The 23,533-nt window shown below is 47.6% G+C and overlaps 1 protein-coding gene across 1 annotated transcript in view; it reads right to left on the reverse strand.

Annotated features, from left to right (window-relative positions):
- NAALADL1 (N-acetylated alpha-linked acidic dipeptidase like 1) overlaps positions 1-23,533 on the reverse strand; it is a 191,676-nt gene that overhangs the window by 69,142 nt on the left and 99,001 nt on the right. Inside the window, exons 8-10 of the mRNA XM_069643069.1 lie at positions 15,969-16,054; positions 8,849-8,968; positions 4,796-4,881 (exon numbers count right to left, since the gene is read on the reverse strand). Coding sequence (XP_069499170.1) covers positions 4,796-4,881; positions 8,849-8,968; positions 15,969-16,054 — 292 coding nt within the window. The remainder of the gene's footprint in view (positions 1-4,795; positions 4,882-8,848; positions 8,969-15,968; positions 16,055-23,533) is intronic.

Below are 23,533 nucleotides of genomic sequence, written 5' to 3' on the forward strand. Positions count from 1 at the left end.
TGGCCCGGTCTATTCAGCGCCTCTTCATATGGGCTCTCTATGTCTCATCTTATCCCTTTTCAAATGGCAGAGTTTGAAATATCCCCTGCCCTCCCATCCCCAGGGCAGTCACTCATACTGCTGCTTTCCAGAGGCGTAGCCAGGATTGTCTAACAAGTGGGGCCTGAAGCTAATGTAATTGGGCCCTCTGCAGTGACATTAACATCTGTAAATGCCCACACCGTGCTGCTGAGCGGGCATTTACTGATTTTGGGTGGGCCTTGCCCCCTCAGGCCCTACCATGTCTACGCTTCTGTTGCTTTCCTTTTTCCGCTGCACTCTTATCAGCCTGATTGCTAGATAAATACTTTGAAGCTTTACAGCCTTTGCTGCCACCATATGCTAGGTGTACCTTGGTTTGCCAGGTATGTCTCAGGCGCTAAGACTTGCTGTGCCATTCTTTTTCCCTTTTCTTTTCTTTGTACTTCTGGTCACTCCAGCACTCTGTGGTGGCGCAATCCCTTCCTCCATCGCCAAATTGTAGTGTAATCATTTATACTGAATTCAATAGACAGGTCTCATCATGTTGTGTTTGTGCAAGTCATTCTTCCTGCATTTAAGTTATTCTGTATAGTTTAAAGGGGGAGCCAGGAGGTCCACGGACCTCCTTTTAGTTCCCCTGCATTGAATGCACCCCAGGTGCACCTCCCGCTTCCTGTTCCACCTCTGTGTCGCCTTTTACGTTGAACGTGACGTCGCTACATGGGAGGAACTTATGTGAAATCTAAGTCACAAAGCAGGAGGCGGCCCTCATCATTCAGACCTCTAGGGGCTCTTCCGGGTGCAAAGTATAAGGACCATTTTCTAACCACAAGCTGATTTTAGATCCAATGTGGGGTCAGTCTGACCCCGTGCAAATCTGAACTGACGATCCATAAATGAAGCCGCCTCCCATCTGAGGGCAATGAAATGGCTGCCATAGAGTTGGGTATTATTTGCAACAGTGTCTCGGGAGCAGCAGGATACAGTGCTTTCTAAATAACTGATCATTAAACATTAGAGTGTTTACTCCAATTCAAATTTATAGGAGAATCTAAATGAACAAATTAGTTTTGAGAGCTGTTGTACCCCTTTGAATAAAACGTATAGTGTAAAAATTCTGCGTGTGGATGCAATCAGCGGCAGCCTGTTCCTAATGGGTGATGAGGCGTGCACCCAACCATTGTGAACGAGCCGCCAGTAAGCGCTCCCCGAGTAATTCCTGGGCTTGCTTGAAGTGTCAAACGAAAACATAGTTTCCCTTTCACAGTTTGTATCCGGAGGATAGCTCAGTATTGTCTTGGGAGGATAGCCCAGGGGCAGTGTGCGTGCCTTGGAAGCAAGATGACACGGAAGCACCAAAGGTTCGATCCCCGGTCCGCGACCTCTGGGTATTAAGCGCGTTATAAATAACCTATCATATCATATCCCAGCACGCATGCCCAATGGCCAATGGTCATGCAAGGCAAGGGCCATTAACTTCCCCAGCTTTGCCTTACCCTTTGGGGATGCTGCCTGTGGTACTGCAGCTCTCAGTGTGTAGGAGGGTGCTCCTGTGCTTCGCCATTCGTTCAGAGCTGTCAGGGCGTCCTCCAGATGACTCTCAGGCTCGTGCGTGTTATGTGCAGGAACCAGGAAGCGCTCTCCACTTCCTTCATGCTACGCATGAGCCTGAGTGTCACGGGACCTGGCGTGATAGATTCTGGACCATGGCAAAGCAGAGCAGGTAAGAAAATAATGTGTGCATGAATGAAAGAGTGTATGTTGTGTGGGTGTGTGTGGATGTGAGAGGGAATGTGTATGGGTGCATGAGTGAACAATGTACCCCCCCGCACACCCAAATCCCCTAATTTGCAGGGGCGGGGGGTCAAATCAGATGATTTGCAGAATTAAATGGGCAAGGGCACACGATGAATCAGATCAGCGAGGCCTCTCACCAGTACGGTGAGCAGAGCTTGTTGTGCCGATAAGCGGGCCTCTGCCCCATTTATTCCCCAAATCACAGGCCATCTCACCAAGACAGTGAGCAGACCTTTTATTTGGGAATGAATCAGAGGCCCTCTCATTAGCATGTTGAGCAGGGCTCACTGTGCTGGAGAATGCGCCGATGATTTTATGGCACCCCCTTTCCCAGCACCCCCAATACAGATTTGAGGATGTGGGGTGAGAGGGTGCATTTTTAATGGGCATCAATGTTAAAGAAAATTATGTTTGTTCAACATTGATGCCCACTTAAATATGCCAGACTGGATGTAGCAATGCAGTTTAGTCTAGCCATGCAGCAACACTTGTCATGCATAATAAATGTTATTATGTGACTAGACCAGTATTTTGGTGTAGCTACTGGCCACAATAAGAGCCAGTCCAGCCATTTCTTACTGTGGCATGACATTTTTGTTCTGGGTATTTATGATAAAGCAAGCATGATAAGTGTTATTGTGTGGCTAGACTGCCATTTTGGTGCAGCCAGGCTAACCATTTATTACCATGGCATGGCATTTTATTCTGGGCATTTGTGATAAAGCAAGCATGCTACGTGTTAATGCAAGTCTACATTGTCCTTTTTGTTCAGCCATTCTAGACATATCTCACTGGTGCATTACTTGTTTCTGGGCATTTAAGATAAAGCAATAATGATAAGTGTTATTACATGTCAAACATGTTTTCTTATTGTGGTATTGCATTTTTAATGGCAAAGCCAACAGGAGTATGTTCTTATGTGTAGGTACTGGCCTTCATTTGCAGAGCCAGCTTGGACATGTTTTCTTCTAGTATCATTCACTAATGGCATTATGAACAAAGCACATATGAGTATAGTCTTATATGGCAATAGTGGCATGTATAGGTGCAGCCAGCAGGGAAATGTATGGACACAACCAGTGTGAAAATGTCTTTTATGCTGACATATATTGCGAGGAAAGGCATCCTGAAAATGTGTTGGAAAATGCTCTTGTGTACTGTTGGTGACCTGCATCTATTGGATTTCTTCATGCTTTACCCTATACAAACCGATTGCAAACTGTCTGACCTTTACCCAATTTTTCACAGAGAGTGTGCTGTATAATGCACCATTTGAACCCATTATTCCAAAAATATTCTGACGGGAGAACCCACCCCCCACAAGCCCTCCTTGGATCGATTGAGCTCTTTCACTATGCTTGGTCGCTCACTCTTATGTGTCGCAAATATTTTCACCCCACTAGTTATAAAATTCTCCGGCTGCCACTGGATGTGATGGCGGTAAATAACATTGCCTTTCTTCGAACAGCTTACCCGCAAAAACAGATGAAACAATGTTTAAATCCCAAAATGGATCCTATTCCCGAATGGCCGTTCTGAGTGCTGAAAACTGTGAAAATGGTGTTTGGGAATTGGACACTTCTATGAGAAGTCTTCACTGACCCAATTCTTATAGGCGAAAACAGTTGCCGAGTCGATCATGCAGAGCAACAGAGGTTCGAATCCTGGATCCATCCTTAAAAGCCATTAAAACACTGATGAAAATAAATACAATTTCAAGAGCTGACACTTTCCACAGAAGATTGACTTTTGATTTAGTACTGAGCTCAGTTATTCAGGACATTGAAATTTAATGAGCTATGGGCCTCATTACGAGGAGGGTGGTAAGGGGTTAACAGCTCTGGTAAAGGTGCCGGAGCCGTTAACTCCTTCTCGCCCCATTACAAGGTCCACGTGCGGGACCGGCTCAGGACGCCTGGTTTTACCAGATGTCCTTAGCGGGTCCCGTGAGCGGCCCAGCATGCCAACAACGGGCCCGTTGTTAGCATGCTCCCCATTCCCATTGAGCCCTATCGGGGCTCAATGGGCATGGGGATGGACGGGGTCTGGGTTCCCTGAATGGGGAAATATCGGGCCCTCCAAGGTCGGAATGGCCTGGTATTTTCCCATTCAGGGAACCCGGACCCGGGTTTGGGGGTAGCCATGCCCTTATTAAGGGCATGGCTACCTCCAAACTCGTAATGAGGCCCTATGTCTTTATTACAACCTAATTTAAGAGGATTCTGTAATTCATCCAGCCTTTGCTGCCACTAACCCACTGAAGCGTATGCTGTCCAATGGTAGACGAGCAGCAGCCTCCATTATTCATTGAGACAGTTCTCACTCTATTGATAGCAAACATGACGCAAATGCTGCACTCTGTGTTTGCTGTTTTGTCCGAGGATACAGAAAACAAAAGCAAAACTGAAGGTAAAACCGCTGAGGCTCCAGTCTGGCCTCACGGTTTCGAGCAGGAAAAAGCAAGTGGAGTCATGGCAATGTGGACCTGTGGGAAGTGGAGACATGGCATCGCTGGGGCGTTTTATGCAACTCTGCTGGAAATTGACTTTTCATTGCATGCCATACAAATCTGCTCTGGTTCCCTACTGCTACAGAGGGACATCCCTTTATTGGGGACCGATGGAGACACACAGGTAGGGACATTGTGCAGCTCTGGGTCCATGTTAAGTCTCAGCATCTCAAGTGAAAGACAACACACACATAATTCAAAATGCACAATGTCAAATTGGACAGCTCACTGAGAGAAAATACCTGTTCTGGTTTGAAAGCCATTTAAATATAATGGTGTTAGCAGTTATTAGCCGGGTAAAATAACATATACTAAAAGCTTAAAGGTAACTCATTAACAAAATGTACATAGTGGAAAAACAGAATATTGGACCTTTCAACTATTCTTGAGCAAATCATCGAAGACACGTTCGGCATACAAGGGGGGCATGACAGGTTGTTAGCAAAGTGTACTGAACATGAAAATGACCTCAGTGTACTCGGTGGATCCAATGAGACCGAACTCCTCAGCTCCCCAGCTTCCAAACACGATGGACCGTCGAGGGCGCCACTTCCCTGCAGGAGTGAAGGAAGCAGGTCATCAACAGGCAGCCCTCAAAATGATGCGATCAATTTCCTGTGGTGCCAATGATTGCCACGAGGGCTCGCTCCGCCACACAATGCCACCCACAACCTAGAACCTAGTGCATGGCCGGGCACTGTTCATAAACATGTTGAAACACAAGATGGATTGTTGCCACTGATGAACTCGACTGCAGAACTGCATCCCCATCAGAATATCAAAACCAGTGATTTAAAAAACAACATCATCAAATCATTTCCTCATCAGTACAAATGTCTCCTATGTTGGTTATATTTGAACAGAAAAATGGCCGAGCTGCAAATTCTTAGCAAGCAATCCAGCTTCCATCTAAAAATTTAAATGTTGCACAAGATTCTATTAAAAAGTGTGTAAGATTTTCCACATCCAGCGCTGTCATAGCAATGGCTTCCTGTGTTCCTTCCTGCTTCGCCAGGGCACGCAGCGACCTCTGCATATTATCAGTCAGCCTCTGTCCCATTACAGAATTCTGCTCATTTACAACCTCATTATAAGTTTCGCGGTGCAGGAAAAATGCTGGTAAAAGTGCTAGAAATTCCATGACTGGCACTTCTACCGCACATCAAAACTCCAAGTTTGCCAGTGGGGGGGTCACTGATTTACCTCCAGCCGAGAGCTGGAGATAAACCAGGCCCCCACCAGAAATAAACTGTTGGTATTACCGGTAATCCCGGCCTTTACCATCCTTTCCGCCACCTGTAATATCCCAGAAATCCTGGGATATTGGGCAGCAGAAACAGTAGGTCTGTTTGCTGGTATCCCACCAGAATTACCGGCAAACTTATAAAATGAGTGGGGGCCTCATTACAAGTATGCCGTTGCTGAATTAATATGACGGTAACTCTGTTTACCGGCACGTTTCTGGACCAGCATACTACAAGTTTGCCGGTGCAATGGCCTGGCACCCCACTGGCAAAAGAAACAAACAGTATTAAAGTTACCAGTATTAGCAATGCCGGTAATACTGGCAATCCCCCCCATGGGATGGAATGGGGATTAACCTACTCTTACTGGCAAATGTAATCTGTCGGTATTTCCGGCAGAACAGGTGCCAGTAGCGGTAGTTCCATTTGGTGGTATCCTTGCGGATTTACCGGCAGGATACCACCAGACATATGAGGCCCTGACACTCCTGTCCTCTACAGCTGTGATAAGGCCCATAATATCTACTGCATTGTAGAGCTTTAAACAACATGCGTACAACTTTTTTTGCTCATGAAAATCTATTGCACTTCAAGTAAACTCCGAAGGGTTTCCATTCCTACACCAATTGATCAGGCAGAATCGATCCCAAAAACATGTGTCTTTTCTTTTGACCATTTCGTTTCAAATAATTTTTTAAAAGGCAGTTGGGTTTCAAAGAGTCCAACCCAGCAATGCCAGCTATAGACCATTCCCAGGGTGAGGAATTAGCCACAAGCTCTTAACTTGCCCCAATATCTACCAAGATTGCTCTGACCATTCCTGTGTGCCACTGGAAGTAATCATGGCATTAAAGTGAACACCCTTTTCATGAAAATCACTTAGATTTCCTGTGCATGTTCAATAGATAATAACTGCCCGGGATATTTGGCCTGGCAATGCGTGGCTGGAATCACCAGAGAATGGGAAGGACTATGGTTCCAAACTGCGGCATCTAACAATTCGGCCGAACTCTTTAAAATCTGCAAGGAGCTGGCCAACCCTGCTGCAGTCTCTACCTCTCCTGTCCCCTCCCAGGCCCTCTGCACGGCACTGGCCTCTCACTTCATTTCAAAAACTCAGGACATCCTGTCCTCACTCTCCTCCTATAACCTCCCCCCCTCTATTCCCTGCCCTTCCTCTGGCTCTTCTGCAGCCACCCCTCCTCTCTCCTTCTCTTCATTTCCCCTTTTTTCTGCTGACGAGGTTTCAAGACAAGTCCGATCTATGAAAGTCTCATCAAAACAGGTCCACCCCTGTTCCTCCAAAACTATCAAGGACCACATTGACTCCTTGGCTCCTGCCCTTGCTGACTTCTGCAATCACTCCTTCGCCTCTGGAGTCTTCCCATCCCCTCTCAAGCACTCCCTTGTGCACCCCCTTCTTAAGAAACCCTCTTCCGACCCTTCCTGCCCAGCTAACTATCGCCCAATCTCTATCACTCCCTTCCTGGGCAAGCTCCTGGAGAAACTGGCCATCTCCCAGCTTAATCTCCATGCTGAATGTGTTGGTAGACTTCATGACCATCAGTCTGGCTTCAGAGCTGCCAGAAGCACGGAAACTGCTCTCCTGAACATCCGTGAGGACCTGCTCTCGAACCTTGACTCTAACATTCCATGTGTTCTCATTTTGCTTGATCTCTCTTCTGCCTTTGATACTGTCAACCATACCATCCTGCTCAACCGTCTCCGTGATAACCTCGGTATCACTGGTCAGGCTCTGACGTGGCTGACCTCTTTCCTCTCAAATCGACCCTCCCAGGTCCAACTGGGGTCTTTCCTCTCTGACATCTTCTTCTCTACCTGTGGTGTCCCCCAGGGATCTAACCTCTCTCCCTGGCTGTTCAACCAGTATCTGGCACTTCTCGCCCACCACATCGCCGCTCTCTGCCCCTACTTTCAGTGCTATGCGGATGATACCCAACTCATTTTCAGGCTACCCTCGGCCTCCTCTTCTCCTTCCCTCATCTCTGACTGTCTTTCTGCTATCCAGGAATGGTGTGCCGCCAACGACCTCTGCCTTAATGCCAGTAAGACTGAGATTCTATTCATCGGCACTCCCACTCCCTCCTTCCCTGCTGCTCTCTGGCCGGCCTCTCTGGGCCCTCTTCCTACTCCTACCTGCAAGGCAAAAAACCTTGGGGTCATCTTCGACTCCACACTCTCCTTCTCTCCTCACATATCCGACGTATCTAATAAGTCACACTACCAGCTACACCTCCTCAGAGGTATCCTTCCTTTCCTCTCCTTCCCCCAGAAGCTCACTGTCTCTAGAGCCCTGGTTCTCTCTAAGCTGGACTACTGTAACAGCCTCTATCTTAATCTGCCCGCCTCTACTCTCCGCCCTTTGCAACTCATCCAGAACAGGACTGCAAGACTTGTCCTTGGCCTCAAGCCCAGGGACCGTATCTCTCCAGGACTGAAATCACTACACTGGCTCCCAGTGACTGCGAGGATCAAGTTCAAAACCCTCTGCATTGTCCACAAGGCCGTCTGGGGCCTTGGGCCAAAATACCTTCAACTCTCTCTTCCTAAATATCTTCCTTCTCGAGCTCTTCGCTCATCCGCCTCCAACTCCCTCAGGGTCAGCCGCTTCTCCAAACAACGAGTTGGGGGCAGATCTCTTTCCACTGCAGGGGCCTCCCTCTGGAACAGCCTCCCTACCTCCCTGAAACTTGAGGAGAACCACCTCCGGTTCCGGAAGCACCTCAAAACCTTCCTCTTTGCCTCCGCTTTCTCTCCCCCTCTCCCCTGCTAATACTACTGAAACTGCACTGAATCTGCAACTGGGCCATTCACCGTTCTCGGCCCAGCCACTCTCCCCTGCACTGCCTCCACGGCAACCCCTGCACTACGGGACTGTGTCTGTATCCATACAGCCCCCCTTCCCAGCACTTGTCTGCACTTACCTCGCACTTGCCACCAGCTGGCCCTTGTTATTTATCCTGTATGCTGTATGCTTATAACCCTGTACTGCACTTTCCCCTCTCCCTTCCCCCATGCACTTTTCCCTTCCCCTCTACCCTTGCCCTTGCGCGATCTGAATGACACCTGGCCTAGTAAGATCGTTGTCTGTCTGCCCTTGTTCCCCCCCCTGCCTCGTCGCGCCTTGAAACACTTGTGTATAGGCGCGTTACAAATGCCTTATCATATCATATCATATATCAAACGGACTAGTAGCTCAATTGTTATCCTACCGCTGCATCTACCACTACATTAAATTGCTGTGGCAGTCGCTCACCTTCCTTCAGCTTTTTGCCCAGCACCCTGGTTACCTCCAGCATGACCGCTGTCCCGCTGCTGGGGTCGATGGCACCGTGGACCCAGCTGTCTCGGTGGTTACCATACAACACATACCGATCTGCAAAAGAAATATCGATAAGATACAAAAGCAATTGCGTCCTGCGAGGTAAATGGATGCTTGGTGTAGCTTAGATCTGTTTGCATCTTCGAATGGGTAACACAGATTGGTAAGTGTGACTAGTGTTACATGGAGGGGTTGAGGCTGGCAAATGACACCGGTTCTCAGAGCAGATCATGTAGCTTACCAGAATGAAAGCATGGCTTTGTGTTTCCAGACATGTGGGGTAGGTGTGGTAAGAGTAAAAGTGAAGTAGGTAGCAGGCCACGCACCAGAAGCTGACAGAAGGTGGGCGAGTTTGTTGCTAAGGGAGATCATGATTGGCAGACCAGACACAGCTGAGAGCTGTCAGAGCTAGCCGAGGTGGAGACACTCTTGTGAATTCAGGATTGGGACAGACACTGAAGTTGGGGTGTTGACAATTCCAGGAAGGATTAGGCTTCCCATATAACCCCAGACCGTTGTCTTCCCATAAGGGATCTCTTCCAGGGCCTTCTCCTTGCAATCAGGGAGTTAGTCCCTGCCCTCCTGCACTCTTGATGGTTTGTGGGTTCTATGGATCTTATTCACCTGATCACAGCAGACAAATAGGTGGGCACCCGTTCTCTTAGAGCAGGGTTGTCCAACTCCAGGGCTTGAGAGGTGGAAAAATGTCAGATTGTCAGGATATGCCTCATTAATATTCATGAAATAGATTTGCATACTATGATTCTAAATGGATGCACATTTATCTCATAAACATTAATGAGGGATATCCTGAAAACACATCAGGTTTACGGCCCTCGAGGCCTGGAGTTGGACACCCCTGTCTTAGAGGATATGTGAACCACTGCCTAACTTCCTGCCCTCTGTGGCTACAGGAGACTAACCATGATGATAATGATGATCACAGCAGGCAGAAAGATGGGCACTGTGAGACGGGCATGGTATCAAGAGAGACACAGACTCAATGGTAACAGTTTCAACACCTTTATTTAATAAAGTTCCAGGGTTGGTGTAATACCTAACTGGCCCTAACGCTAAAGGGATTGTTCCCTCAACTTATGTTTCTAAGGGCTGTCAATGTCAGAAAGTCCAAAACCACAATCCGTCTGAGTCTAAACCTCTAAGTGCACTCACTATTTGACAAAATGTGATGTGGGTCTTCTTAAAGGAAGAATGGTGATTCAAAAGGAAATGTAAACCACAGCTGGTTTCAGGTAGTCTTGCCAATAGGTGTAGTTCTGCCAGTTCAAAATGGTTCAACTCAAAAGGGTTTCCCTAGGAACCTTCCACGTAGGGCTCTTGCAGTAAGTCAATAGAGTTCACAATGTCTCGAGGTTTCTTGGGGTTTCCTTCCCCAAGCTTTGATCTTTCCTGTTCCAAACAAAAAGACACAGTTCCTGTTAGGCCTCTCAGGGTTCCCTTCCCCAAGTCTAGGCCTCTCTTCACATAGATCAACAATGTTTTAGCATTCCTTTTAGGATTCTCTTCCTCAAGCCTAGGCCCCTCTTTACAAAGTTCAACAATGTCTCCTGTGGGCCTCTTAGGGTTCCCTCCCCCAAGCCTAGGCCCCTCCTCACAAAGTTCAACGATGTCTCTTCCTATTAGGCCTCTCAAGGGTCCCTTCCCCAAGTCCAGGTCTTTCTTCACAAAGTTCAACAATGTCTTGTGTGGGCCTCTTAAGGTTCCCTTCCCCACGCCTAGGCCCCTCTGGTCTCACGAAGTTCAACAAACAAAAAAAGTTCCTCTTATCAAGATGTACCTTTCACTGTACAGTTCTTTCATGGGGTAGTATCAGAGACTTTCGAGAATGCCGGGTTCTTTCCTCCTCCCAGGCGTGACCACTCTGACCTCTAACACCTCTCCCCATTCTTTGGCACCTTTTCCTCCTTTGTGCCTCTTTCACTCTGTCCTGTTTCACTTTATTGTGCTTCCTGCACATCTTGTTCTGTCATGCACACTTATACCTTCTTTCCACCTTTCCGTGCCTCTTGCACACTTCTCTTTGCTTTTCACTGTGCTCTCTTGCACATTTATTTTCTCACTGTGTTCTCTTGCACATTCATTTTCCTTTTAAAGTGCCTCTTGCACTCTCTGTATTTCTTTTGGGTCGCTTGCACCCTCTTTCTCACTTTCGGGTTGCTTGCGTCCTCTTTTTACTGTCTGTTTGCCTTCTTACTATATCATTGCTGACTCTAAGATTCAGGTCGCTTGCACCCCTCTCCTTACTTTCGGGGCTCTCTCACACCCATTCTTGGGTGTTTCCAAGCTGCCAGTGCACTTTGCTATCTTTCATTACTTCTGCGCCTCTAGAGCACCTGTCATTCCGCTCTACTTGCTTTCGCAGCTTTCCAGCTTTCGCTTGCTTCACTTTGATTTTACCTTTCTCTTGCTTCACTTTACTTTCTTTCACCGCTTTCCAGCTTTCGCTTGCTTTCATCCCGCTTTCACTCACTGGACTCTTCTTGCAACAGCGCTCCTGCTACAGCCACCCGCATGCTACTGACTTTCTCTCTATCCCATGAAACTCACCAACAGTAGCGCGGCACCGGCATGCAGGTGAAATGGGTTGGCCCTCAGACACCACTGGGATTCGCACACATCCCAGGGGAACGAGCACCAGCCTAACCAAGGCCAATAGACAGCCTTCCTCCCCACTCCAGCTTCCTGGAGCCACGGCTCCCTCGCCACGCTGCAGCCCCTCACATACAACAGGCCAGCATCTCAGCATCCCACACGCCACTGATTCTTCTGGGCTCCTCTACTGGCAGCCGTCTGCTCCTTGGCCTCCTGGATCCATCCAGCAAACCCAGCTCGCTCCATGCTTCTGGCAGAACCACCCTTTTTATTTTGCAGGTGAGTCAATTGGAGCTAGGTGTGCACAGTTGGGGAAAAGTGCCTGACCTTGCCTGACTCTATTAGTGGGACCGTTCAAAGGTGTTAGATGGTAAGCCTCACTTTGTATTTCTATGTTGTTTCTATGGGTAATCCTCATTACTCCGGGTTGCCTCTTCCTCGTCCCAGTATCAGTTGAAAAGGGGGAGTGGAAGATAGAATGAGATTGGAGGGTAAGTCTATTTAGTGAAACATTATTGCATGATTGACAGAAGAAAGAGGGGAATCCCCTTGTCTTGTGTTTACTCAATGGAGTGGCTTCCTTTTGTGGTAGATCACTCCTTATCCCTGACATCCTGTTCTGCCAGCACAAGTCTGGGTTAATGGGGCATAAAGGGATGTTAATGTTAACGCCATGTCTCTGTCCCTTTAATCTTCCTTCTTATCCAGTTTCATGTACTTGTACCTCTTATGTCTCCCCTTTTTATCAGGGACAATGGGGCCTGCATATCCAATGAAGGCTTCAGGGACTTCTTCTCTTTCTCCTACCATTTCGTGGGGATACCGAGTCTCGCCTGGGGTATTCCCCTGAGTGTAACCCCAGGCGCCTCTACCCAGGTGATCCTCCCTCGCTTGTCCACCCCCAGGGTTGGGATCCAAAAGCGATGGTCCACCCCTGGCCACCTGAATAGAGGTTTCCCGGGATCCACATGGAAGAATACCCGTAGGTTTCTCAAAGCACCTGTTCATTCTCTTAAAGGATGTGTGACCTTCTGGGAGCCATCCTGCTCTCTCTGTGTAGTGGTAGAGAACTGACCCTCTTGATATGACTGAGCCCAAAAGAATGGTACTGGGAACACAGGCCAATAGGTATGCCCATTTGTTAAAACAACCAACCTGGTAACTGGAGGGTTTATGCTCCCTCGCCCCAGGAATTCTGCTCCTTCCCACTCCTCTGCCCAAGGTGTGCTACTGTTTAGATTGTGCTCACACTAAATATGCGCATGTGACCCCAAAACATGGAATGTTGAACTGCTCATAAAGGATTTCATATCCCCCTATATATCTCATTGCTTTATATGAACATGATTGAGTGAGCCAATGTCCTTACTCTCCTTTTACGCCTCATCACTGGGATATAGTTTTGAGATATGCCTAACATCCAGAAATGATCTTGAATCCTAAGCATGGTTTTCAGTCACACTGCTATCTAATCCGAGTGAAAATGATTTGTATATAGGTTATAGTTGCTGTAAACAATGGTACTTAGTGATAAGAAAACATGAACAAACCACTCCATAAACCCAAATGGGTTATGTGGAGAGGTTTGCGTCACAGGTTGGTTAACGTGTGCATAGGGATCTCAAGGCACATTTCCAATGTACTGTAATGTAGGAAAAATGCATAAACGCCTTACATAAGGCTTTCACGCGTTTTTCTTACGTCACGGCTCATTTTCAGTAATTTGTATGGTGGAGATGAGGATAAGAATGCCACTTGCATTTCCGCCGCCTCCCTTCCTCACCATCATACAAATCCAGCAGCGTTTGTGTTGGCTTGGATTTTCCTGCTAGCGCAAATGTTATGGATGCCTATGGGGTCTGCCGGCTTTATGCGACCAGCAAAAAGCAAGCAGACCCCTTAGAGATCCATTGTAAACGCTGCCTGCGATGCGTACATGACAGGCAGCGTTTACTCAATTTTGCATGGAGGAGTGCAAAAGCACAGGGCAAAAGGCAGCATACATGCTTGTAAGCCACCTTTTGCCCTGCACATTTGCACTTTACTGTGCAAATGAGGGTCTTTGGCATTGGGAACCCACTGTGCTATGCCAGAAGGACAAGACGGACCACGTGTTGGCATTTCAACAATATACTTTATTTAAAAAATAAGAAAAATGCCTACTTAACCCTATCGCTAAGGGTTTTCCCTACCTAAATGAATGTAACTAGGGTGCTCATCGTCAGTGATCTCCCAAAACAATGATCTGTCTCCAGTCCAAAAACTACCCAGTCTATCCCTACCACTAGTTAAGAGAAATCAAAGGAAAAAGTTGTCCAAGAGAATGACTCCCCTCTCCTGGACAGTGTATTAGAGCTCATACAGTTCCCCCCTGGGGATGGCCTTCAATAACAGGGTTTATCAAGTGTCTCAGTTCTTCAAGGGAGGGTGTAACCTTCCAGTGCTTCCCTTACTTCATTCATGAACAATGATCAGATCTTAGATCCTTCTCGATCTTGCATTGTCTCTTTGTAGGATTCCATCTGCTTCGGAAAGTAGTCAGGATATCTCTTATGGCATATGGTACTTTGACAGTCTCTTTTGGTTCTTAAGTGTACAGAAGAATTGGGACTCTTCTGATTAGTACTTTGACTGGTTGTCTCTCCCCCTTCATCTTCTTGACTTTCATAATATTTTGGTTGAGTGGAACTATGGTAAACAGTCTCTGCACTCCCAACCTTCACATGTATTGAGGTGCACCAGATTGGTCCTTAAGTATCTTGTACTCTTTTGCTGATGTTCAAAAACATTTGCTGGTATTGAGAAGAGTATGATTGGTCCTTGAGTATGCTTTATCCTCTTGTCAGTATTCACATACTTTATTGTTACTGAGACAAGTATAATTGGTCTCTGAGTATTCTTTATGCTCCTGTTGGCATTCACAACTTTTACTGCTACTGAGACGAGTATGATTGGTCTCTGAGTAGTCATTATGTTCTTGTCGGTATTCACAATCATTACTGTCACTGGGATGAGTATGATCAGTCCCCAAGTATTCTTTATTTTCGGGTCAGCCTGCTTCCCACCCGGGTCTCGCGCCATCCCCTTCTGCTTTGGGTAGGCATAACCGGTTCTTCCCGTGGGACCATGGCCTTTCCTCTGGAACAACAGCATAGATCGACTGCGTCTTCTTTCTTTGTGCTGTGGCTCCATGGAGCACTTGTGGCATGGTCATGGCACAATTATTTAACCTCACAGTCCACTCTTCTTGGATCATGCCACCACCTGCAGGATCTTCCCAGGCACGCCAGCTAACTCCTTGCTGTCGTTGTGCCCTCTCCTTCAGCTCCTCTTCTTCCTGTACCGCCAGATCGCCTCAGCATTCTCCAGCTTCTTCTCCAGCCAATGTTTGAACTTCCCAGGTTTTGTTTCTCCTTTGCACTGTCCATCTTCTCTCTTTATCATACAACGCTAGGTCCTCCCCAGTGTATCCGCATAGTCCTTTGCCTCTTTCCATGAAGAAGTGGTGACTCCTTGTCAATGTTCTTTGTTCCAGCAGGGTTGGCTGCCAACCGCTGGTTCTTCTTCACTGTTCCTACGTTATTCTTCATCAAGGTATTATTTTCATAGAAAAGGGATTATAATAACAGATAGAGACTGATTTGTCAAGATTAGAGTGTTTTCGTTAGATGTTGTGAGTAACTCCTTAGAAAGGGTTTTAGGGAGTTCTGTGACCGAACAGGAGTCCATGTCCCCAAGAGGGGAGTCTCTCCCTGTGAGAATCTGCTTTCCACCACCTCTAAGGGGGTTGTTGCATAGCAGGCTCACCACCCTAGTCTCTGAGGGAATGGCTCCCCTCCAGGGAAAAATTACGAGACCCCCTGAATCGTCACACCGCCTATGTCTATGTTTACGCGTAACAGGTCCCCACTGCCGAATGTCAGGGAACTCGAAAAGGAGCCCCTTAGAGTTTTCTATGGTTTTTCAAGTCACTGTTAAGGCCTAGGTGGACCCACTCCCACAGCAAGAACAGAATTACACCAGCAGGCATGGCTGGGGTTGGAGTGAGGGAGTTAAAGTACATCATAATGTAGATATATGCAGGTATGCACTGCAGTTACTGCTATACCGTTCGTAATTAATACAGAGAAGACACAGGTTAGATGGGCAGAGAGAATTCAAAGGTCTTCCTGCCAATGTCACTATGTAGACTTTTAATATTTGGAACAATGCAGCCCATTTTCTAAATCCAGAGGGATTGTGTGTGTCATTAATGGTGCACTGTGTTGCTGTACCTGAGACAGATTGTGACCACAACCCAAAAGGGGCGACAGAAAATTAGGGATTTGCCCTGACATGGAAGGGGATTCTCGCCTTTAAAGAAATTGAGATTTATTATGCACATCATATGTTAGACGTGTGTGATGAGAGTGATTGTGCGATCAATAGAAAACACACTCACCGGGTTCAACGCTTCCTCGGATGACGCCCATGACATTAGCAGATCTGCGGATCTCCCTGTAGTTGTACACGTTCACCTGGACCTCGCTGTAAGAGAGAATATGTTGGTAGAAGACAAGTTGGAAACCAGCTTCTAGAGTAGGTAGCGTAATGGGGCAGATCAGATAGGAGGAACTCAGTGTTCCTGATTACTATCTTCACAATTCCAATCTTCATTGATATGCTATGACTGACAGTATAGGTAAAATATCACAATTTGAGGCAAAATAAAGATAAAAACGAATCCAATGCAAAACATGTATTAAAAAGACAGCAGGTACCACTCAAGGTCATGGAGCAAGATGGCCGCGTAGTAGAAGAGCTCAGTCCCCAACCAGCAACTCCAGCGAAATTCCCTACCTCAGGAAGGTAAATCTCTGCCTCGGGACCCGCAGATGAGGGGGCGGCACTGCGGGTGGGCGAGGAATGTTCCATCATGGTGGATGGTGGCTGGAACCACCAGAGCATGAAAGCTTGCTGGCCCGTGAGCCTGTAGCCTCTGTGCAAAACAGGGTTGCCGTGACCCATCCCAGTGGGGGGGTACAGCACCAGAGAGGAAAGCCAAGCGGAGGCCCGCCGCGCGACCATCTTGCCGGTGGCTGAAGCAGCAAGGAGTCTGCCGGGGGATTTAAACGGTACAGGGGAGAGTTGGCAGGAGCCATGCCTGATAGTGAGGAGGAGTGCATGCAGGTCGGCGCAGGAGGCTGGAGTCTGCACACCAACAGACCGTGAACACACTTCCCATTGTAAAGCGGAGGACAGCCCCCACGTGCTCTAGGATATAGGAACTCCCTGAGGGGCAGACAGCCCGTAACTGAAGGCGGAACGGCTCTGGGCTGTCTAAGCATCCTACTAATAATCTTGGGCCCGGCCTATCATAGGTGTCCCACATTGCCTGCAGTACTGCGAGACAAGCGCGAGGAGAAGATACGTCTGCACACCCAGCAGGGTGGGATACACCCAGGGAGAAACAGGGCGGCCACGGTAGACCGTGGATGGGAGTGAATCAGAGTAGCAATCTGTGCTACCCACATTGGGATCATAGTTGAATCAATGCAGGGGACCCAGTGATCACTGTTAACCCTGATTGGTGGACACCACCAACTGGAGAGGAGATTGGAGTTTGAAAGAGTTTTAAGAAGATCCCTGTCAAGTGGTAGAGCACTCTCTGAAGTGCAGATGGATTTGGAGCGACGTTAGCAGGGGCCCAACCCCCAGAAGAAGCAGGCCCTGAAAAAACCCATTCCTCCTATTCGGTCAGTGTGGCAAGAGCACTGGTGCACAATGGCTGGAAAAGAGAAGAAAGATAGCGTGCCGGCAGCCTCGAGGGGCTTGGGCGGCCTACAGGAAGATGTCCAAAAATGTTATTGTAACTTAAAGCTTTAAGGGCGGAGGTGCAGTCGACTTTGCATGCAGTCACAGAGCATCTTTCGCAAGAGGAAGACAGAGTGGAGGCCTTAGAGCATAGTCAGCGCTCGGCGGATATTGCGGATGTTGGTATGGAAATGCGAATTAAAGAGTTGGGAATCAGGGAAAGGGAAGTGAGAAGCAAACTGGATGGTGTGGAGAACAGGGAGAGGCGAAATAACATACCAATATGGGGTCCGCCATCAACGGACAATGAATCACCCATTAACCTGGAACATGTTTTGGGCCGAGTGCTGAAGAAGCTCCTGGCAACAGAGCATGATAGGGAGATATGTTTTGATAGGGTGCACAGAGGAGCAGGGTTGAGGGATGGGCCGAGATCAGTGGAGGCGAGGTGCCACCAATATAGAGACAAGGAGGACATTCTGTGAAAAGCCAGAGAAGTAGGTGCCATGGACTGAGAACGAGCCTCAATCACGATCTTCCAGGACCACTTCTCCTACATGCTAGAACAATGACCAGAAATGTAGGCCCCTGACATGGTGGCTTCAGGAGGAGGGGGTGAGGTATCGGTGGAGTTTCCCATTTGCTCTCTCCTTTGAGTACAAGGGCAAGCACTATGAGGTTAAGCAAGGGGAGGAAGCAGTCCCGCTTCTTCGAGAGCTGCAGGGGGAGGAGACGCCCCAAGGCCAGGAAAGGCAGAGCTAGCTGAGGGAACATTTTCTAAATGCATTTGCCCAGCCGCAGAGGTGTAGAAAAGATGGCAGCGCAAGGCCCAGGAAGGTCCCGGGTTCGCAGTCAGTGACCCCCGGATGACAAAAGACGCATGACTGAATGTAATTAATCCTGGAGGGATGAAAAATGATGGGATGACGAGAGTGATTAATAATGTTATTGGCTCAGTGAAGGTCTCTACACCAGCCTAGTGACCTGGGTGAGCCAGAGTGTCTCAGGTTTAGAGGGTGCATTACTCTAATTGAGTTACTTTGGTTGCAAATGTTATTCTTGAGGTTATGGAGAAAAGGGGAGAAGGGACGGAAGGGCGGGAAAGTTTTTTTTTCTCTCATACAATGGCCTGGGGAGCTTAGTTACAATTTACTTACCATTCACAAAGGCGGGGAATGATACAGGGTTCTGCAAGAACGGGTGTGGATGAGATCAAAGTTGCTAGCCTCAACATTAAAGGGCTTACCTCCCCAAACAAGCGATCATTAACATGCAATATGTTTCATAAAAAAGCATCTGGCTGTTCTCTTCCTACAGGAGATCCACTTCAGGCAGGGGAAGGAATGTCGATTGAAGGGGAAAGATATTGGAAAGGTGTACTGGCCTAACAAAAAGACCACAAGAAGGAAGCGATGGGCATTTTATTGGGGAGAACCTTTCAATTGAAAGAAACGCAAATCAAGAGGGGGGTGGGTTTGTGGTAGGTTTCTGGCGGTGATAAGATGATATGAGGGAGCACTGATTGCATTGGACACGCTGTATGCACCCAATACGGGCCCGATTGGTTTCCTGAATAGGGTGTTCGCACTCCTGGAGGAGTAGGGGAAGGGATCCACCATCCTGGGGGTTGATTTTAACATGATAGCTGACCTGGAATTAGACTGCTGGTCGGCGAAGGGGGGAGAGTCTAGGAAAAGTTGCAAGGACATCAAATCTTTTACACACACGTGGAGGGCTCATTTTCTATGGGCAAGGCGTTACACTTTCTTTCCCCCACCACATCACATGGACACCAGGATAGACCTCATACTGGTCCTACAGGAGCAGGTCGATAACGTAACCTAACCCCAGGGTGGAGGCTGTCACATGGTCCCACTACAAGATGGTTACTGTAGGGTGGAAAGTGGAGAGGGCTGCCAATGGTGTTGCAATGATACATGGATGAGGTACCCACTCATTACAGATTTCCAGTGAAAAGAGATAAAGGCACACTTTTAAACCAATGATAGAGGTAAGGTACCCATAAGCCATGGTGAGAGGCTTGCTGATTGCGGAGGGGCCAGTAAAAAGAGAGAGGGACTTAGCAGAAGACAGACAGTGGGAAGAGCTGAGGGCCCAACTTACGATGAAAGGCAGGGATACGTAGGAATTGCTGTCCGTGATGATGGATAAATTACAATAGCTAAATTCAGTATTGATTGTGGAGGTGTTTAAAAAGAAGAGGTACACCAAGCAGAAGTACTGCGAGAAGGGTGACAGTGGGTACTCTGCTAGCAAACATGGTGTGGGTACACAGGGTGGAGAGGAGAGTGGACCAGATACATCGGAAAGATGGGACTTTAGTGGAAATAAGGGACAGTATCCCATTTTATTTAGGAAAATACTACAAGAATCTTTACTCACAAACCTCCCAGCGAGGAGGTGACTGCCTCCAGGAATATGGGGATAAGCTGCCGATGCTACAGCTAACGGCACAGGAGGGGGCAATGCTCAAAGCGGAAATCACAAGAGAGGAGGTGGCTCTTGCATTAAGAAGACTAAAGATGGGCAAGGCTCCAGGATAATATGGGTTTACTGCTGACTTCTATACCAGGAACGTTTGGCAGAGCTGCTAGCCAAAGTGTTCATTACTGTCAGTGGGGCAGGGGACATACTTTCTTCCTTTCTTGAAGCTATAATCGCAGTCATACCCAAACTTAATGTGGACTCCAAGGGCTTAGCAAGGGTGCTCACATCGAGGTTGGAGCTCCACCTGCCCATGCTGATCCACCCAGACCAAACAGGGTTCATATTGAACAGGCAGGGCGCAGACAATCTGCGTAAGACTAAGACCCTACACATACTAAATTCACCGGAAGCAAGGAAGCGGGACGCCCTGATTCTTTCACTGGATGTCGAAAAGGCTTTCAACTGGGTCAACTGGGCTTTTTAGAAGGGCGTTCTCTCTTCCATTGGTATGGGACCAAAATGGGTCCCGCCCCTCTATTCCAAGCCGGGGGCGAAAGTAGTGGCCAATAATGTGGAATCCTAGGCCTTCTCATTAGAGAGGGGAATGAGGCAGGAATTCCTGCTTTCTCCCCTCCTACATGCGCTGGCCATGGAGCTATGGGCAATTGCATTAAGGGAAGATACAGGAATCTCGGGGTTCAAGATAAGGGGTGATGAGTACAAGTTCAGCCTCTTTGCTGATGATGCCTTGCTCTTTATTACTAACCTGAGGGAATTCATTCCCCGCCTGCTACCGGGGCTGACCAGATACAGGGATCTGTCTGGCTTTAAAATGAATGTGGAAAAATCTGTCTCTATTGCGCAAGGGGACTTCTCAATTGAGGATACAGAGTATATTGTCGAATTACCATTTCAGGTGGAATCAAAAGGCTTCCATGATGTATCAAAGGAATTCACAGATCTCTTCTTGATAAACTTCCCCCCACTTTGGGCTAGTATACAATCGGACACGCAACATTGGAGCAGGCCCACCCATTCATGGATGGCACGAGTAAACTGCGTAAAAATGTTGATATCACCCAAGTTCCTGTTCCTCTTCCAAATGCTTCCAATTATGCTTCCACCAGCTTTCCTTGAGGAGGTAAAGTGGGCCCTCCTAAAATTTCTTTGGGCGGTAGCTTAACCTAGAATTGCATATAGAGTACAAATTCTCCCACAGACTGACGGGGGTGGGTTTCCCAGACCTGAGTTGGTATTATCAGGCGGCCCAATTATGCATTATGCTGAATCATTTAGACCCTCGCTCCAGGAAGCAATGGACAATGCAGTCTTATCCCCGGATATATTGGGGGAGTGGATGTGGGTGCCCATGAATCAGATCCAGAGGAGGGTGGTTCAGCACCCGGTGCTGGCTGTGTTTTGGTCCGTTTGGTGTGGCTGTGGTGACACGCGTTGGCTCTTTACATGACCCTCAGTTCCGTATAGGCCCCCCCCCGCTGAGAGATCTCATAGCAGAACCCCTACAGTTTCAGCTGTGGCATGGGGCAGGCCTGAATAGAGCGGGTCAGATGTGGCAGGAGGGCAAATGTATCCCGGTGGAGTAGTTAGAAGAATGCCTGCACATTGGCAGGATCTCTGTATTTCGGTACTTGCAGCTCAAGGGGGCACTCATGGACACCAGGTGAGGGAGAACCTAGGGAGAGACCTGACTGCCTTTGAAAAACTGTTATCGCGAAATGGGGGATCCAAGGGCTTAATAGCAAGAATGTACAAGGCTCTACTGTTAGCAGAGCCTATTGATCCACCACTGGCAAGGAAAAAGTGGATGAATGGTCTAGAGAGGGGAAATAGACAATGGGCCTCATTACGAGATTGCCGTTTCCACCTCCTGGTATCCAGGTAATCCCGGAATGTTACGGGCGGCAGCGGAACAGTCAGTGCCCATTCCCATGGAGTCCAACTGGATTCCATGTGAATGGGAACACTGAAGCACCGGCACCGTTGCTAACGGTGCCGGTGCTTCAGTGATTATTCTGCTGGTAGGGGCCTGAACTACCACCAGCAGAGTCACAGTAACCCGGTCCGGAAAAAATGCCATAGCCGGAATTACCCGCATTTTTTCCAGACCAGGTTACTCGTAATGATGCCCATCGTATTGTGGGCCCAGATGTGTCGAAAGGTGTCTCACTCTACGGCTTCCTTACAATACAGGATGCAGGCGATAAAGCTTCTCCATAGGTAGTAGTACCCCCCAGCTACCTTTGCTAAAATGTACTCAAGCACGGACTCTCATTGTTGCAAATGTCGCCAACCAAGAGGACAATACTACTGTATGTGGTGGGGTTGTTTCCGTATACAGACATATTGGAAATAAGTCCTCTCCTGGATTAAAGGAATTGAAAGGGGGGCTTCTGCCCGTGGATGGTATTGTTTAGGGTAAAATTGGAAGCGGAAGAGTTTGACAAGGGTGGTCATATGGTGTGTGCTTTGTTGGTGGCAACCAGGTGCTGCATTGTGCAGTTTTGGAAAAGGAAAACAAATTCCCACACATAGAGAATGGGTTGCGAAGGTGCAATCTATTTATGATATGGAATTTCTAACACACCTGCTGGAGGAATCAAAGTCCAAAATTGAAGGAGCACGGCTCCCCTTCTTCACTAAGTGTGGTTGATAAGAAGCCCCCGGGTAGGGGAATGTTTTGCTTGAGTATGACCCCAGATGCAAGTTCATTAAGAGTTATTGATGAGAAGCCTGAGGGAAGGGAAGGGTGGGTGGGTTATTGATTATAAGTGAAACATGTTACTGATTGTAACTGGAAAAGTTGTGCTTACTCATTTTGTGAAAATGACAATAAAAGTTGATTTTGGAAAAAATACAGCAGTAGGAAATTACAGCAAAAAAGCGGATGAGAAAACCTCAAAAGAGGTAATTAGTGAGAAAACACCTACTAAAATGAAACAGAAAGAACATGCATGTTTGGGTTTAAAGAAGACTTGAGGCAAAATAAGGGATGTTTATCTCATCTACACAAATCTCACTGTAAACCAACCAAGAAGATCACATTCCCATCTCAGTCCCCCTACCCTGCAACCAGCTTACCCTGAGCTGACGTTAACCTATTGAAATAAGGCAAATGAGGCCGGAGAGATGGGCCAGGACCATCAGAGACATATGAGAAAAAAATACATTCTCAGCATTCAGGTAGTAGGTCATTATTGAGGGATCAGTATAATGAATAGCCAATTAAGAAAAGGCAACACACCAATCTCACTGAGTTACAACAAATGACAAATATATTGACCAGATTGTAAGATCACCTATATAGTAACATATGCCATTCACATAGCTGCAGGGTTAAGAAGTCCCAGTTAGGACCAGAATTATAATGGCCTCCTGCACAGAAGACACAAAGAAGGGCGTGCCATGTGAAAGGGCAGATAAAGATTTCAGAGAACACCGCTATCGTAAAAGAAGCTTCATCTTTCAACGACATGGCGCATGGCTAGTGCCCAGTTGATAACCAAGATCATCAGATCTACAGCGTCCATCAACGTTACAGAGAGTTGGCAAACTTTGCAGAGAGCTGGTGAGCCTTACAGCAGTTCGTCAACCTTACAGTTAGTCCACTGCATGGTGACAGACTCTCTCAACTCTGCAGCGGTCTTATTACCTTTACAGAAAAGGAATCCATTTTACAGTGAGTTCTTCACTTTTTAGTTCTTCTACTTGAAAGAGTGTTCACCACCTTCAAATCCAGCTCTCCGA

The sequence above is a fragment of the Ambystoma mexicanum genome, chromosome 2p, assembly GCF_040938575.1.
Source record: "Ambystoma mexicanum isolate Mex_15411 chromosome 2p, UKY_AmexF1_1, whole genome shotgun sequence".
Taxonomy (NCBI): Eukaryota; Metazoa; Chordata; class Amphibia; order Caudata; family Ambystomatidae; genus Ambystoma; species Ambystoma mexicanum.